This window comes from Squalius cephalus, assembly GCF_949319135.1.
Source record: "Squalius cephalus genome assembly, chromosome: 3".
In the NCBI taxonomy this organism is placed as follows: domain Eukaryota; kingdom Metazoa; phylum Chordata; class Actinopteri; order Cypriniformes; family Leuciscidae; genus Squalius; species Squalius cephalus.
Window position 1 is genome coordinate 58,278,502 of NC_137124.1, and position 13,881 is coordinate 58,292,382.

General features: G+C 38.6%; 1 protein-coding gene across 1 annotated transcript; it reads right to left on the reverse strand.

Annotated features, from left to right (window-relative positions):
* Window positions 1–6,727: 6,727 nt before the first annotated feature.
* On the reverse strand, window positions 6,728–9,698 carry LOC307154829 (beta-1,3-galactosyltransferase 2-like). The gene is made up of 2 exons (XM_079864953.1): window positions 9,617–9,698; window positions 6,728–8,981 (listed from the first exon to the last, which is right to left on the reverse strand). The coding sequence occupies exons 1-2, from the start codon at window positions 9,640–9,642 to the stop codon at window positions 7,868–7,870; spliced, it is 1,140 nt and encodes a 379-aa protein (XP_079721079.1). The 5' UTR covers window positions 9,643–9,698; the 3' UTR covers window positions 6,728–7,867.
* Between the last annotated feature and the right edge of the window lie 4,183 nt (window positions 9,699–13,881).

Consider the following 13,881-nt stretch of genomic DNA (forward strand, 5'->3'; position numbering starts at 1 on the left):
GTAGTTCAGGATGCGCATTCCCCACTGTCTCAGGGGGGAGAGAGCCATATCCATGCATTTCGTAAATGTACAAGGTGCTAGGGACAGTCTGAACGGTAGGACTGTGTACTGATATGTCTGCCCCTCGAAGGCGAATCTCAAGAATGGCCTGTGGTGGGGGGTTATTTGGATATGGAAGTAAGCATATTTCAGATCTACTGAGAAAAACCAGTCCCTTGGGCGAATCTGCGCAAGGATGTGTTTGGTTGTTAGCATCCTGAACAGCCTTATCATAAGGGCCTTGTTCAGGTGCTTGAGATCTAAAATAGGCCTGAGGCCACCGTCTTTCATCGGAACATGAAAATAACATCTGTAGAAGCCTGACTCGATTTGTGACTGAGGAACCGTCTTGACAGCTCCCTTTGTCAGCAGACTTGTCACCTCGGATTGGAGGACGTGAGTCACGTTGCTCCTTACCGATGTGTTGACTATTGCGTGTAAACGCAGGGGTCTGTGAGCGAACTGAAGCGAGTAGCCTTGCTTTATAGTATTAATTACCCAAGCTGACACTCCGGGGAGAGCTTGCCAGGCCTCGGCCCGAGTGGCTAGGGGTTTAATGAAGTCTGGGGGCAGGTCGCCAATACTCGGAGACCCAACCTCCCAAGTGTTTGGGCGAAATTTGCTCGTTTTGTGCTTTATGTGGGTCGCTGTTAAAACAGCGTTTGATTGCAGGGGTGCGTGAAGAGAGACGGGCCCGTGTTCTGCAGTTAATACATCTCCAGCCGTCTGAACTAAAGAGGGAGCTGTGAGAAGCACTCGAGCGATCTTCGGGGGTTGTCTGGCCGCGGTGAGACATGGCCCCCTCCTTTTTTGTTGCCAAGAGTGTCATCCCCTGCAAAAAAAAATAAAATACTCCAGCACAGCCTGCTCTACTGTGTCCGCCACAGGAGGATGACAAGGCGGTGGAACAGAATTTTGACGCAAAAGATTAGTTTCCCGGCCCTCCACCGGGAGAGAGCAGCTCCACCCATCTCTGGGTCACCCGTCTCAGGGGTGATTGTTTCACCGACCACTTAACAGCGGCTGAGACGGGTGACCCAGAGATGGGTGGAGCTGCTCTCTCCCGGTGGAGGGCCGGGAAACTAATCTTTTGCGTCAAAATTCTGTTCCACCACTGGAGTCACAGTGGTACACAAATTCTCAAAAAAAATAAAATAAAATAAAATAAAAAAATAGCTGTTCCTCTATCCCTGGGTCTGAAGAGGGCCTGGAGAGCAGTGGGAGGAGAGAATCCTCACCACTCATCTCCTCATCTCCCTCTTCTATCGCCAGCGTGCAGCAGCGTGCAGTTCGAGAATGCAACCAAGCCTCCTCCTGCGCCTCCTCCTGCGCCTCCTGCCCCGTGGAACCAGGTAAGTGTTGCACAGCACACTCAAGACCCCGCTATGGGCCGCCTCCCAGAGAGAGCCTCCCGAGCCGCATCCCTGCATTCCACCTCGCTGCCCCACTGCGGGTACGCCTACGGTCCCTCTGGTCCCGCTTGTACAGTCTCTGTGAGCCTCGTTAGCGCTCCCCAGTCCGTCTCGCTGGTTCATTTGGACCATCAGGCTCGGCTATGCGATTCAGTTCACCCGGCGTCCCCCCAAGTTTCAGCCCATCTACTCCACTACAGTGAGAGCAGCTGATGCCCATGTCTTGCGGGTGGAGATCGCAGTCTTACTGGCAAAGGACGCGATATAGCCGGTCCCTACAGCCGATATGAGGTCAGGGTACTACAGTCCCTAATTCATTGTACCCAAGAAAGGCGGTGGGTTACGACCGATCTTAGACCTGCGAGTTTTGAATCGGAATCTGTTCAAGCTACCATTCAAAATGCTCACTCAGAAACGCATTTTCAAATGCATTCGAATGCATTTGGTTAACATCAAAATTTCAATGTTTAAGTGTGTTGGATCTGTCACGGTTCATAAATTCATTGTTTCCTTCTTGTCTCGTGTAACTGTTGTTCTGTGTGTGTGTGTGTGTGAGTGGGCGTGGCACTCATTCCGGATGATCAGCGATCCAGCTGATCTCATTCAACACCCCAGCTGCAGCTCATTCAACCACCTATAAAACCTCACCGCACCTTTTCTCTCATTGTCAGATCGTTGGTTGATGTCTCCCGTGTGTGATCCCAGTTTGTCGACGTTCCTGTTTCATGTTCCCGTTCCTGTTCCTCGTTCTTCGGATTTCGTCTTCACCTGGGTTTCTCGGTTTCAGCACTTCACCACGGACATCTCGCTGACCACCCAGTCCTTGTGTCACCAGCTACTCACTCATCACCGGATCTTCACTTTCATCTTTACCAATAAACTGAGTTTACTTGCACTATTGCTTCTGTCGTTTGTTCGCCATGACAGGATCAGCATTGAAATTTTGATGAAAGGGAACAGCACACATGGGTGAAGACAGTGACATTGAACTAACAGTGAGTCTTAGTTTATGAGCACAAGATCTTGCAGGCATGTATCTGTGCAAAACACTACTGGGTGTTTCCCAATCAGTGGGGCGTTTCAGTTCATGATGGGCACTTTCAATGGTGTTACCTCATTTGCTCTAATACACTGGGGGTTTGGTTTAGGGCTGGGCCCTCATGATATTAGCAAGTCTTTTGAAAAATGGTTGAAAAACACCAAAATTGTCACTAATTGGTATATGCCCATTTTGGTTTTGCATGTGGGCTTCTCAGTAGTTAATTGATGCTTCCTTATTAGAGAGAAAACACAAGGTGCGTCCTATACGGAAGTCTTGTGTGATTGACATGCATGAACTCTCTGAGTTTCAAACAATGTTGCATATAATGTTTTTCTGTTTTTAGCATGCTTTTTACTTACTTTGAAAATTAATGTATGTTAGTAGATTTAGTAACAATAAATAAAATGCAAGTGAAGTGTTGAAATAAATCGCACAGTTAGCATGGGGACATTGATACAATGTTGAGTTTTGATCCAAACCATAATTTTGGTTGAGATTGACATTTCAGTGTTTAAAGTGTGTTGGATCAGCATGGAAATTTTGATGAAAGTCAACAGCACACATGGGTGGAGACAGTGACATTGAACTAACAGTGATTTGTTGTTGATGAGCACAAGATCGTTCAGGCATGTATCTCTGCAGAACACTAGTGGGTGTTTCTCTATCAGTGGGGCGTTTTCAAACCACAATGGGCATTTTCAACCACTTTACCTGATTTGCTCTAATCCACTGGGGGCTTGGTTTAGGGGTGGGGTGGTTTAGCAAGTCTGTTGAAAAATGGTTGAAAAACATTTATTGTAGTTTGAAATTGGCCACTGATTGGTAAACGCCCATTTTGGTTTTGCATGCGCACTTCTCAGTAGTGTAATGCTTCCTCATTAGAGAGAAAACATAGGTGCATCCTATACAGAAGTCTTGTTTGTTGAAGCACCTGACATACTTACATGACTTCTCTAGCACAGTTTCAAACAATGGTGCATCTACATTCTTAAAAAATGCACATTGCTTTACTAAAGTTTATTACGAATTTCCTGAATAAAGTTCTAACGTCATTTAACACATTTCTTGAAGTGCAGGAGACGTGAACATGAGCAAGAAAGTTACACTGCAAACATAGCCCATGTCTTGCATCCGTCAGTGCTTGCATGCAGAGCACATAGCTCCTTTAGTAGGAATGATGGCCGACAAAGATGGACAATAAAAAAATAAAAAAAGAAGCACCCTTGTTACTTGTTACTTGAATGCTATGTCGTTTCACAGAAAATGAACTGAGATATAATTAATGTCTACAGCTCAGAGGTGTTTGTTCCTCTTCATGAAGAGTTCAGCTCCAACACCTGCCTGGAAGTGTTCATTGATCCTAATGACCTTGATGACCTTGATTAGCTTGATTAGCTTGATTAGCTGCCTCAGGTGTGTTTAATTAGGGCTGGAGATAAAATCGGACACCCCTGCCATAGTGCTTTCTTTTGATATTGAAGCATTAATAGATTTTAGAAAAATAAATGAAATAAACAGAATTTAACAATACTTTAATCGTAGTTAGAATATTTTGTGTTCAGCAACTTTTTTTAAAAGTGAATCATATTGTGTTTAGTATATTAAAGGGTTAGTTCACCCAAAAATGAAAATTCTGTCAGTAATTACTCACCCTCATGTTGTTCCAACCCCGTAAGACCTTCGTTCATCTTCGGAACACAAATTAAGATATTTTTTATTAAATCTGAGAGCTGATCACTCCTCCATAGGCTTCTAAGTGATTGAAACTTGCTGGCCCGAAAAAGTTATTAAAGACATCGTTAATATAGTCCAAGTGACTCCAGTGGCTCAATCTTAAGTTTATCAAGCGACGAGAATACTTTTTGTGCGCAAAAACAAACAAAAATAACGACTTTATTCTACTATTCATTTCCTTCTCTCTGAGCCTCGAGTTAGTTTACGTAGTGTTTTTGTGTAGCGCGTCTGTGTTGCACGTCACCATGTAGGCTCACTATTGGTCGACGCTTGTCATGTGTGTGATGCGTGATGACGTGCAACACAGACGCGCAGCGCAAAAACACTACGAGGCCCAGAGAGAAGGAAATGAATAGTAGAATAAAGTCGTTATTTTTGTTTGTTTTTGCACACAAAAAGTATTCTCGCCGTTTGATAAACTTAAGATTGAGCCACTGTAGTCACTTGGACTATATTAACGATCTCTTTAATAACTTTTCTGGGCCAGCAAGTTTCAGTAACAGAGAAGCCTATGGAGGAGTGATCAGCTCTCAGATTTCATCAAAAATATCTTAATTTGTGTTCCGAAGATGAACGAAGGTCTTACGGGGTTGGAACAACATGAGGGAGAGTAATTACTGACAGAATTTTCATTTTTGGGTGAACTAACCCTTTAACATTCTTGAATGTGGCAACTGAATTGACTTGTTCTTGAGTAACATCATGCTTTCTTTTTCAGATTTCAGAGAACCCAAAGGCAAAGAGGCAGTAATCTGATGTAAGACAGATTTTTAAAGACCTGAAGCGTTGGACCACCTGTAGTTATGACATCAGACTTCTGAAGCCAATTTTATTTTTAAAGGTTGAAATGCTTTTGTCCTATTTCTCCCCCTTTCTTTTTTAAAGAATGATCTTTTAATATATTTTTGTCATTGATTGATTGAATAAAATAAATTGACTCAACTGCTGGAAAGGTGTCATTTATATTTTAAAAGGTTTTTTCCAAATTTTTAAATGGTCAGGAATTTGTTGACGCATCATTGAAGTGTAGTTGAAATATTAACGTTGTTTCAACATTAACTTGGTACATCAGACGGCAACATTGTTTGACATTCCTTTTCAGTGTTTCAACAAAATGTATTTAGAATCAACATCACATTGTAACATTGATCAAACCATATTACCAAATATTATTTTTGTTAATTTCAGAGTTGATTCAACAGCAGTGATGTAGGTTCAACATCATAGTGTAACGTTGATTCAATATTACCATTGATTATTTTAGTTAATTTCAGTATTGATTCAGCAATAATGTAATGTTGATTCAGTAGCATTACTATTGATTTTTTGTTCAACAGTTTCAACATTAACTGAAGGTGCAAAAGTGATGTTGATAAAATATCACTTTGTAATGTTGAATCAATACTATTATTGTTGATTTTTGGTTGAAATCTCAACATTGCTTCACCATTAACTGAGGGTGCAAGAGTGATGCAAAAACAACACTTTGTTATGTTGAAGCAATATTAACACTATTGATTTGTGGTTGAAATTTGAACATTATTTCAGTATTAACCGAGGGTGCAAGAGTGACGCTAAAGCAACATCACTTTCTAACGTCATTTCAATGTAATCAGCATTGACGCATCAACACTGACTCAACATTGTTTCAATGGTTACATGCTATCTGGGTATAGGGCAAGTATGTGCTGAACACCTCTGAAGTAAACTAACCCTGAAACATGAGCTTCTCTGGAGCAGATAATGTTCTGAGAATAAGCTAGTATGGCTATTTACTAGGAAGTTCCCTCCATTTTTGGAACTGAAACTTGAACTATGTCGCCTGCTTTCTGGAAAACCTGTCAGGCTGACTATATACAGCCTGACTTTATATATAAAAAAACATGGTAGGCCTAATAATGTGTAATTTTTATCCTATTGTTTAATATATTTTTATATTTATATGCTTGGTAAGTGTTATTATGGGTTTTGGTTCTTTTGCTGTGAGGACGTTTGAAATGACTGAAATCACTACTTTAGCTGTGCGTTTCCCTGAAAATAATTGCACAACTTAGAGAACGTTCATAAACCAATCAGATTCAAGCATTCGACAGCCGCGTAGTATAAGTGATTTTAAACAAGGAAGATATAGTGTGATATGAACATCATTTTGAGAAGTTAGAAAACAAAGGTTCTTTATTGGCATCTATGGTTCCATGAAGAACCTTTAACATCAATGGAACCTTTTCAACCTATAAAAGTTTTATTTTTGTAATAAAAAAAAAAAAAAAAAAAAAAAGTTCTTCTTTTAAGAACTGAAAGGTTCTTTGGGGAACCAAAAATGGTTCTCCTACATCATCGCTGCTAAAATCCTTTTGGAACTTTGATTTTTAAGAGTGTAGTAGTTTTTATAACCATAAAATCAATTATATATGTGTGTAAATTTATTGGTCAACAATTAGCATTAAATGGGAGTTTAACTTATTATCAAAGAGTTGAAAAACCAATGAAGAGTCCCTTTAAAAAAAAAAATATCTGTGGCATTTATTTACTTATTTACATGCATTTTTGACTTCACAACAAAATGAACACAATATAAACTAAAATATTTGAGTGCAGCCATTGAAAGCTTTATTAATTCTATCACTTTCTTTCAAAACCATAGCAATGCATTTTGTTTAACAAATATCTTAGCCCTTCTATGGCCTCTTCTTTGCATACAGATTTTGATTTAAGCTGACCTGTGCTGCGTTTCTCAAATGCATCATTGGCCAACAATGGTCTCTATATACGATCAACTTGGCTCACGATGCTTTTGAGAAACGCAGCCCACGCCCTTGATTCTGAAATAAGAATGTAGGAACAATGAGCTGTCATTTATGACAAAATATTGACAAGATGTTTTTTACTAAAATGGACATTATACTTCTGATCACATCCATTAAAAATTATTATAAACAAATACATGTAACAGCACAGCAACAACAGCAAAATACTGAAAAAAGTAGCCTAACTCATGTTAGTCTAGTTCAAGTTATTTACTTCTCTTTTTAGTCGTTTTTAATCATATTTAATTAAGTTTGGTCTTAAATCATTTATTTGGCTGTTCCTCATATTAGATCTGACTTTTAATGAACCCAGGTTTTGTGTTTTTGGTGTTTCATTCATGACAAATGACCGACAAGCCTTGTTGGTCACATGTACAGTCAAACCAAAATGTATTCAGACACCTTCAACATATCTCACATCCATAAATTATCACAATTTATTCCCTATAGTTTAGAAAATGGTAATAAAATATGACAAGAACTCAGAGTTATCAAATCAGTTGATATTTCACTGGTTTTGTCCATCCTTCTGTTAGACTGTCTCACACATGAATTAGGTTGAAAAGCTGTCAGCTGTTAAATTAAACTACACAATTAGATAATACCAATTTAGGTCAACCAATCACCAAGCAATGCTTCATTTTGTTCAGTCTGTGGTGTAAAAAGAGCATTAGCAATTAAAGAAAAAACACTTCAGCAAAACATGTTCATATCAAAGTGAGTAGGCTAATTTTTGGTCCCAAATATTTAAACATTTTACTATCTGGTGTCTGAACACTTTTTGGTTTGACTGTAAGTCATGTAACCATTACACAAATTCAGCTTTTTTGTTGTTAGCAATAAGGACCAGGTGTCTGTAAGTCCCTCCAAAAGTCAACCTGGTTATTTAAGCTTCGTGTGGTTGTGGCGATGAGTTTCGAATAGCGACAACGGTTATAATCCACAGGGAAGACATTGAATAGGCTTCCATCAGGTGGATCAGTCAAAGCGATTCCTAAATGATTCATGCACATGCCTACATACACATCCTCTATGTAAACCGGTTTGACAATTTGTGCTGCTTCAACAAGTTTTCCTGCCAAGTCCAGAGAAAACACATATCCTAAACCCAGAGCGTAGGGAGCATAGAAAGCCGGGGAATAAACCGTTTTAGGGAGATACCATTTAGAACGGGGGTTTCTTAAAACCATTGCATTCCTGGCCACAAGTCCAGTCATATAGTTCTGCTTTGGTGCCGGCAGAAGCAGATTCACTAAGTTTTTCACATTGAGAAATATATCCGAGTCGACCTTCATCGCGTAGGACGCATTCTGACAATAAGCAGAAAGCCATTCTAGCATTACCACCGTCTTAATGGTGAGATTGTAGTAACTGTCCCAGAAATTACTTTGTAAAATGTCATGATATTTCTCGCTTTCCTGCAACAAATCCTCTTGAAGCTTTTCGCTGTCTTGTGAAGTTGGCAGACCGATCAGAAATAGTAAACTTATTATCTTGTCCGCGACTGACCTCTCCGTACCCCACGTTGAACGGACGGCGTCCCGAGCGGCCAGGTTTCCTGGAGCTACTGGTATTATTAACACCACGAAAGTATTTTCCTTTTGGCACTTCTCCGGCTCATTAATAACAAATCTATAATTGTTTGGGTAAGCCACATAATATGGTTCTGGGGGCTTCCACGGTTCAGCAGAAATCCCTCTAGATACCGTAGTCTGAGAAACGTTCCCTCTCGATACCGTAGTCAGAGAAATGTTCCCTCTCGATACCGTAGTCAGAGAAACTTTGGTTGTCTTATTGTGAGTCTCTGGAAGGAATAGTCTAACAGCTGCTGTCCAGGTTTCTGAGTTTTCATAGACGATCATGTAGTAACACAGCGACAGGATCAGCAAAATGGTGAATATAACATATGAACGATGAAATCTGCATCCGCCATTTGTTTGCACTTGACTAAAAAGAGAAAACGAGTCTTTTGGCATGTCTATGTAACCAATTCATTCAGATAAATAAACTTTTGTTATTATTAATACACAAGTATTCCTGATTAGGTTTCCAGTAAAAGCATAAAAATTTAGATTTTAATGTTTTACAAGCTGTATAAATTTGTAACACTTTACAATAAGGTTTCATTTGTTAACATTAATGTATTAATTAACATGAACTAATAATGATCATTTGTTACAGTGTTTACTAATCTTTGTTAGTATTAGTTAATACAAATACAGCTGTTAGTTCATGTTAGCTCACAGTGCACTAATGTTAACAAATACAACCTTTGATTTTTAACAATGTTTAAATCAATAAACAATTTTTATTTTTACGTATTAGTAAATGTTGAAACTAACATTAACAAAGATTGATAAATGCTATAGAAGTGCAGTTCATTACAGTTCATGTTAACTAATGAAACCTTATAGTAAAGTGTTACCAACTAATTGTTCTCATCTAAATCCAAATGGCACTTCTGAAAAGATTTCTTATTTTGCACATTGAATCATTAACAGTATTTTATGCCTTCACAATTTCAATACACAAATTAAAACAATTAAACACATCAGTCTAATAATGTTGCTCTGGTACTTTACCGTAGTTCTTTACTGACTTCCATCATGTTTCTGACGTTATTTCAGATGCATTTTCAGCTCTGCTATTCCACGACAAACTGGCTTGGCGAGTTTAAAGTCAAACCTTTTTCTTTGTTTTGCATATCCAGTTCCACCCCTTTGTCACTTCACAGTCAATAAGCGACCAACATTGGCCATTCTGATGAGACAGAAGCAAAATAGCTTGAACATTATAGGTCTCCGTCAGGTCACTTGATGGAGTTTTTCGGTTCCTTGCCACTGTTGCCTTTGGCTTGCTCAGTTGGGGATATTTTGGGAATATTAATTTATTTTGATCAATCAATAAATTCCACTAGAAACAAACCTTGTTGTATTATTTTAATTTAATACTGTGAAGCTGCTTCGATACAATTTGTATTGTGAAAAGCGCTATACAAATATACTTGACTTGACTTGACTAGTAAACATATACATGTAAACATAGATGTGTCTTTTGAAACCCCAAGAGCTGGCCATTTTGTGCTTTACATAAACACAACCATAGTATGTATGTAAGCCCAATGACATAGTAAGCCCAATGACTGGGCTTTATTTATTTAAATTACTCTGCTTTCAAAATCTCTTAGCATGACTTAAATTAATCCAATATCTTTAATTATACTAACTTATTGGGCAGTTTATAAGTCAGTGAATGGCTTCATGTTATTCAGATGTTTATCTTAGTTAATGTTATACGTCGGTTTATTTTCTGGTTTCGTTTCCCTTCTGGTCCTGTTTTACCTGCCTAAATTTAGTCAGGTTGCTTGTCTGTTAATCAGCCCTTATTTAGCATGTTCCTGTTCAGTTTGATTCAGGGGAGCTGGCACAAACTAATGCGGGCTAGTTGTAACACGCTACTTTTAAATACTTCCACACATGCCAGCATGATGAAGCTTAATGTATTTACTAGTTGCATTATCAACACTATATATAGAAAAAGTCAGCCAATATTCAGAAATCTTTGGAAGATATCACTGAACATTTATTTAACCCTAGCAAAAGTAAATTTCTTAAGTATTTTTTGTGTTGATTTAAAATTAGACAATCTGCTATTATTTTAATCTTATATCTTATTTAACAGTTGAGATAGTTCTTTAATGCTGATCTAACCAGCAGAAGACACTAGCCGGGTTTAAATCCCAGTTGTGCAGGTGGGCATGTTGTCACACTGCGTTGAAAAATTTAATAATTGTATTTTATTGAGAAAATATTTAAATTTGTATTGTATAATTTTTGATTAGATCAGATAACATTTTAGTTCTGTCAAATGGTCATGTTTCAATGTACCCCACCTATGGGGCATGTTGTCACATTTCATATTACTGAAACAAAACAAGAAAATTGTACTAGATGTGTGAAATTATTGCGGGAAAAAATAAATACTCTGAACCCTAAGTGGATTTACACAAACTGAGAAAGTCATGTCTCAGATGCCATGTCTGTAATTTATATCAAAATATCTAACGTTAATTCGATCTCAAACAGTTTCATTAAAATAAGTTATTACTCCACCACGTGCGTGGCGTCATAAACCAACGTGGTTGAACGAACAAATTGCGTCAAGATGGTGACTAGCAAGTCGATTTCTTCAACGATGTATTGTACTATGATAGTGAAGCAGCGAGTTTCACTATCAGACCACAGCTTACATGGTCGAGGCCAGCATTTACCCGCTATAAAGTTACCATAAATTTCGCAGCTTTAAAATCATCATTCCTAATGCCGAAACATGACAGCCAATACGAGTCAGAGTAACGTTAGGGCAGAAATGTTTTCAAAGTCTTTTAGCCTACACCGCGAGTCTGACAACTGGACACACTGCCGAACAAAGAACCGCACGTCGGAAAGCAAGCCTGAGGTAAGTTAGCTTACTATGTTAACTGACCTGTCAGATACAGACAGCGATGTTGCCAATGTCATTATTTTGACATAGAAGTGGGCGGGATAATATCGCGCGCGGGCGCGGGCGCCGTGAGCGCTGAGCGAGCAGGAACGAGCAGGGACGGACTGACAATCTGTGCGTTCTGGAAAAGTCCAGAACGGCCGTCCAACCGAGGGCCGTCGGCACAAAAAAAAAAAAAAAAAAAAAAAAAGTCTAATAAAGCAATATGAACAGCCAACAGCAGGGGGACTAATACGATCACTTATATGCTACGTGTAAAAAACAACAACTGAGGAAGAAGAGTCGGCCTATAGCCACTGACAGAAAGTTAGTTTTATAAGGCTGCACTTTTAAATTTGCTTACATTATATTTGAATAGCAGTGGTCTCCAACGTGGTGCCTGTGAGTTGCCCGCTAAACACATTCTATAAATAGCCACAACTTGCCGTCGGGGTTCCAGACTTCGAATAAATGGTATAACCTTTTCAACTTAACGTTTCAATTTGAACTTTTGCCTCTACAAAATTACCCAACTCTCTTTGATTATACGCTGTCATTTGCATTGCGTATGAGAAACATCAAATGGCAAACGCTCAAAAAGCGGAACAAAACTTGTTTGATCTGAGCAGCGCATTATTAGCTCGGCCCAAAAAACAGCGATCGCGGCCAAAGCACGTTACGCTGATCTCGATCACGCGAACATTATTACACAGAGCTGCGCGATCCTCTGAGAAGCATTTAAATTCAGCGCAGAATTCTCTCTCTCTATTATAAACCCACAAATGAAAATGTGATTTAAGCTTGTAAAAAGCCAGATGAAACAGCGCTGATATTCTCAACATATTGACGCAAAAAAAAAAAAAAAAACAGGCGAAACATTGTTCCAAGAACAAACCAGTTAGAAGACATTTCACACCAAAACTTATGAATTAACTTTAGTAAAACAAACTTTTTTGGCAGAAATGTGCCTGTATTCATATTAAAAATGCTGTTATATTAATATAGTCATGTAAAATGTAGCCTAATGCAGTAATGTTTTGTTTAGAAGTTATGGCAGTTTATTTTTTTTATTGATTTTTTTTTTCATTTATATTTATACTAAATGTTTGGGCTACTGTTTTTGATAACACATACAATAGGTTTATAGAAAATCAACAAAAAAATCAATAAATATTTTCATAATTTTTCAGGAATTGTTTTTTTTTTTTAAACGCTTGTAAGTCTGAACCAGAATATCAAGATATTTTATTATTTCCCATATGATGGTGAAAAGTAAAAAAGCTTCACCATGTTATGTATAATAAATATTGGAGTATAAGAAATAAAAATTCCTTCTAGATGATTTTATCCCTTGAGGTAGCCTTCGCACACAAAAAGGTTGGACCCTGGTATATAGTAACTATGTTTTATAATTACAAGTTTGTGTAATTTGGGGTTTCTGTAGCCAGTGACATTTCATTATTTGTATGTTATGGCATTGTACATTTTTTGTTTTTATTTGTATACAACCCCAATTATCATCATTTGTTTTGAGATGTTACTTGCTGTGAATACCTTGTCTGATAGGCTACAGTATTGTGGCATATAGTATCAGGATATCCTGGCTAGTGTCTGTCGCACACGGCTAGAGGCGAATGGCCGGATGATGGGCCTATTTGGGAGAAAGTCCAGGGCTGTTTTTTAGCCCCAGTCCGTCCCTGGGAACGAGTAACGTTAGTGAGTTGTCGTCGAAAAAGATGGATAACGCAAAAAAGCTGTCGGGGCTAAAAATAGAAAAAGAAAGAGGGGAAATGAGATGGCATGTCAACTGACGCGACAGCAGCTAAATAAGTGGATGGTGAAAGGTTACAGGTAGGATTTTGTTTTGTGTGACGTCCAGGCATGCAGGCTAATGCCATCGGGACTACCGGGAGATTCCCGGTGGGCTGACGTGCTTTTTGGGCCGATACATCTCATACTTTTTTTTTTTTTTTTTTTGTCTTAACGGCCCATAAAACTCGTACATCGGCGGCCCATACGTTTTGTTTTGCTTATTTGGCGGCGCTGGGTTAGACAGTGCGTAATTAGTGTGTAATGCATTGGTCAAAAAAAAAAAGTCAGCGCTAGTTTTTTTTCTGACACCCCATGAAACACGTAGGCTAGATCAGCGGCCCATTGGTTCTTTTCTTGATTGACACTGGGCTAGCCCAATCACATCTTTAATGTGAAGTATAGAAATATACTCTTTCAAGTATAGAAATTAGAACAAAACTAATTATGAAAGTTTCCTTTATTTTTCAGTGCATTTGTTTTACAATATATGGCTATTACTATCATGGGATTAATATTATAACTATTATTGTAGTAGTAATGTAGACAGACACTG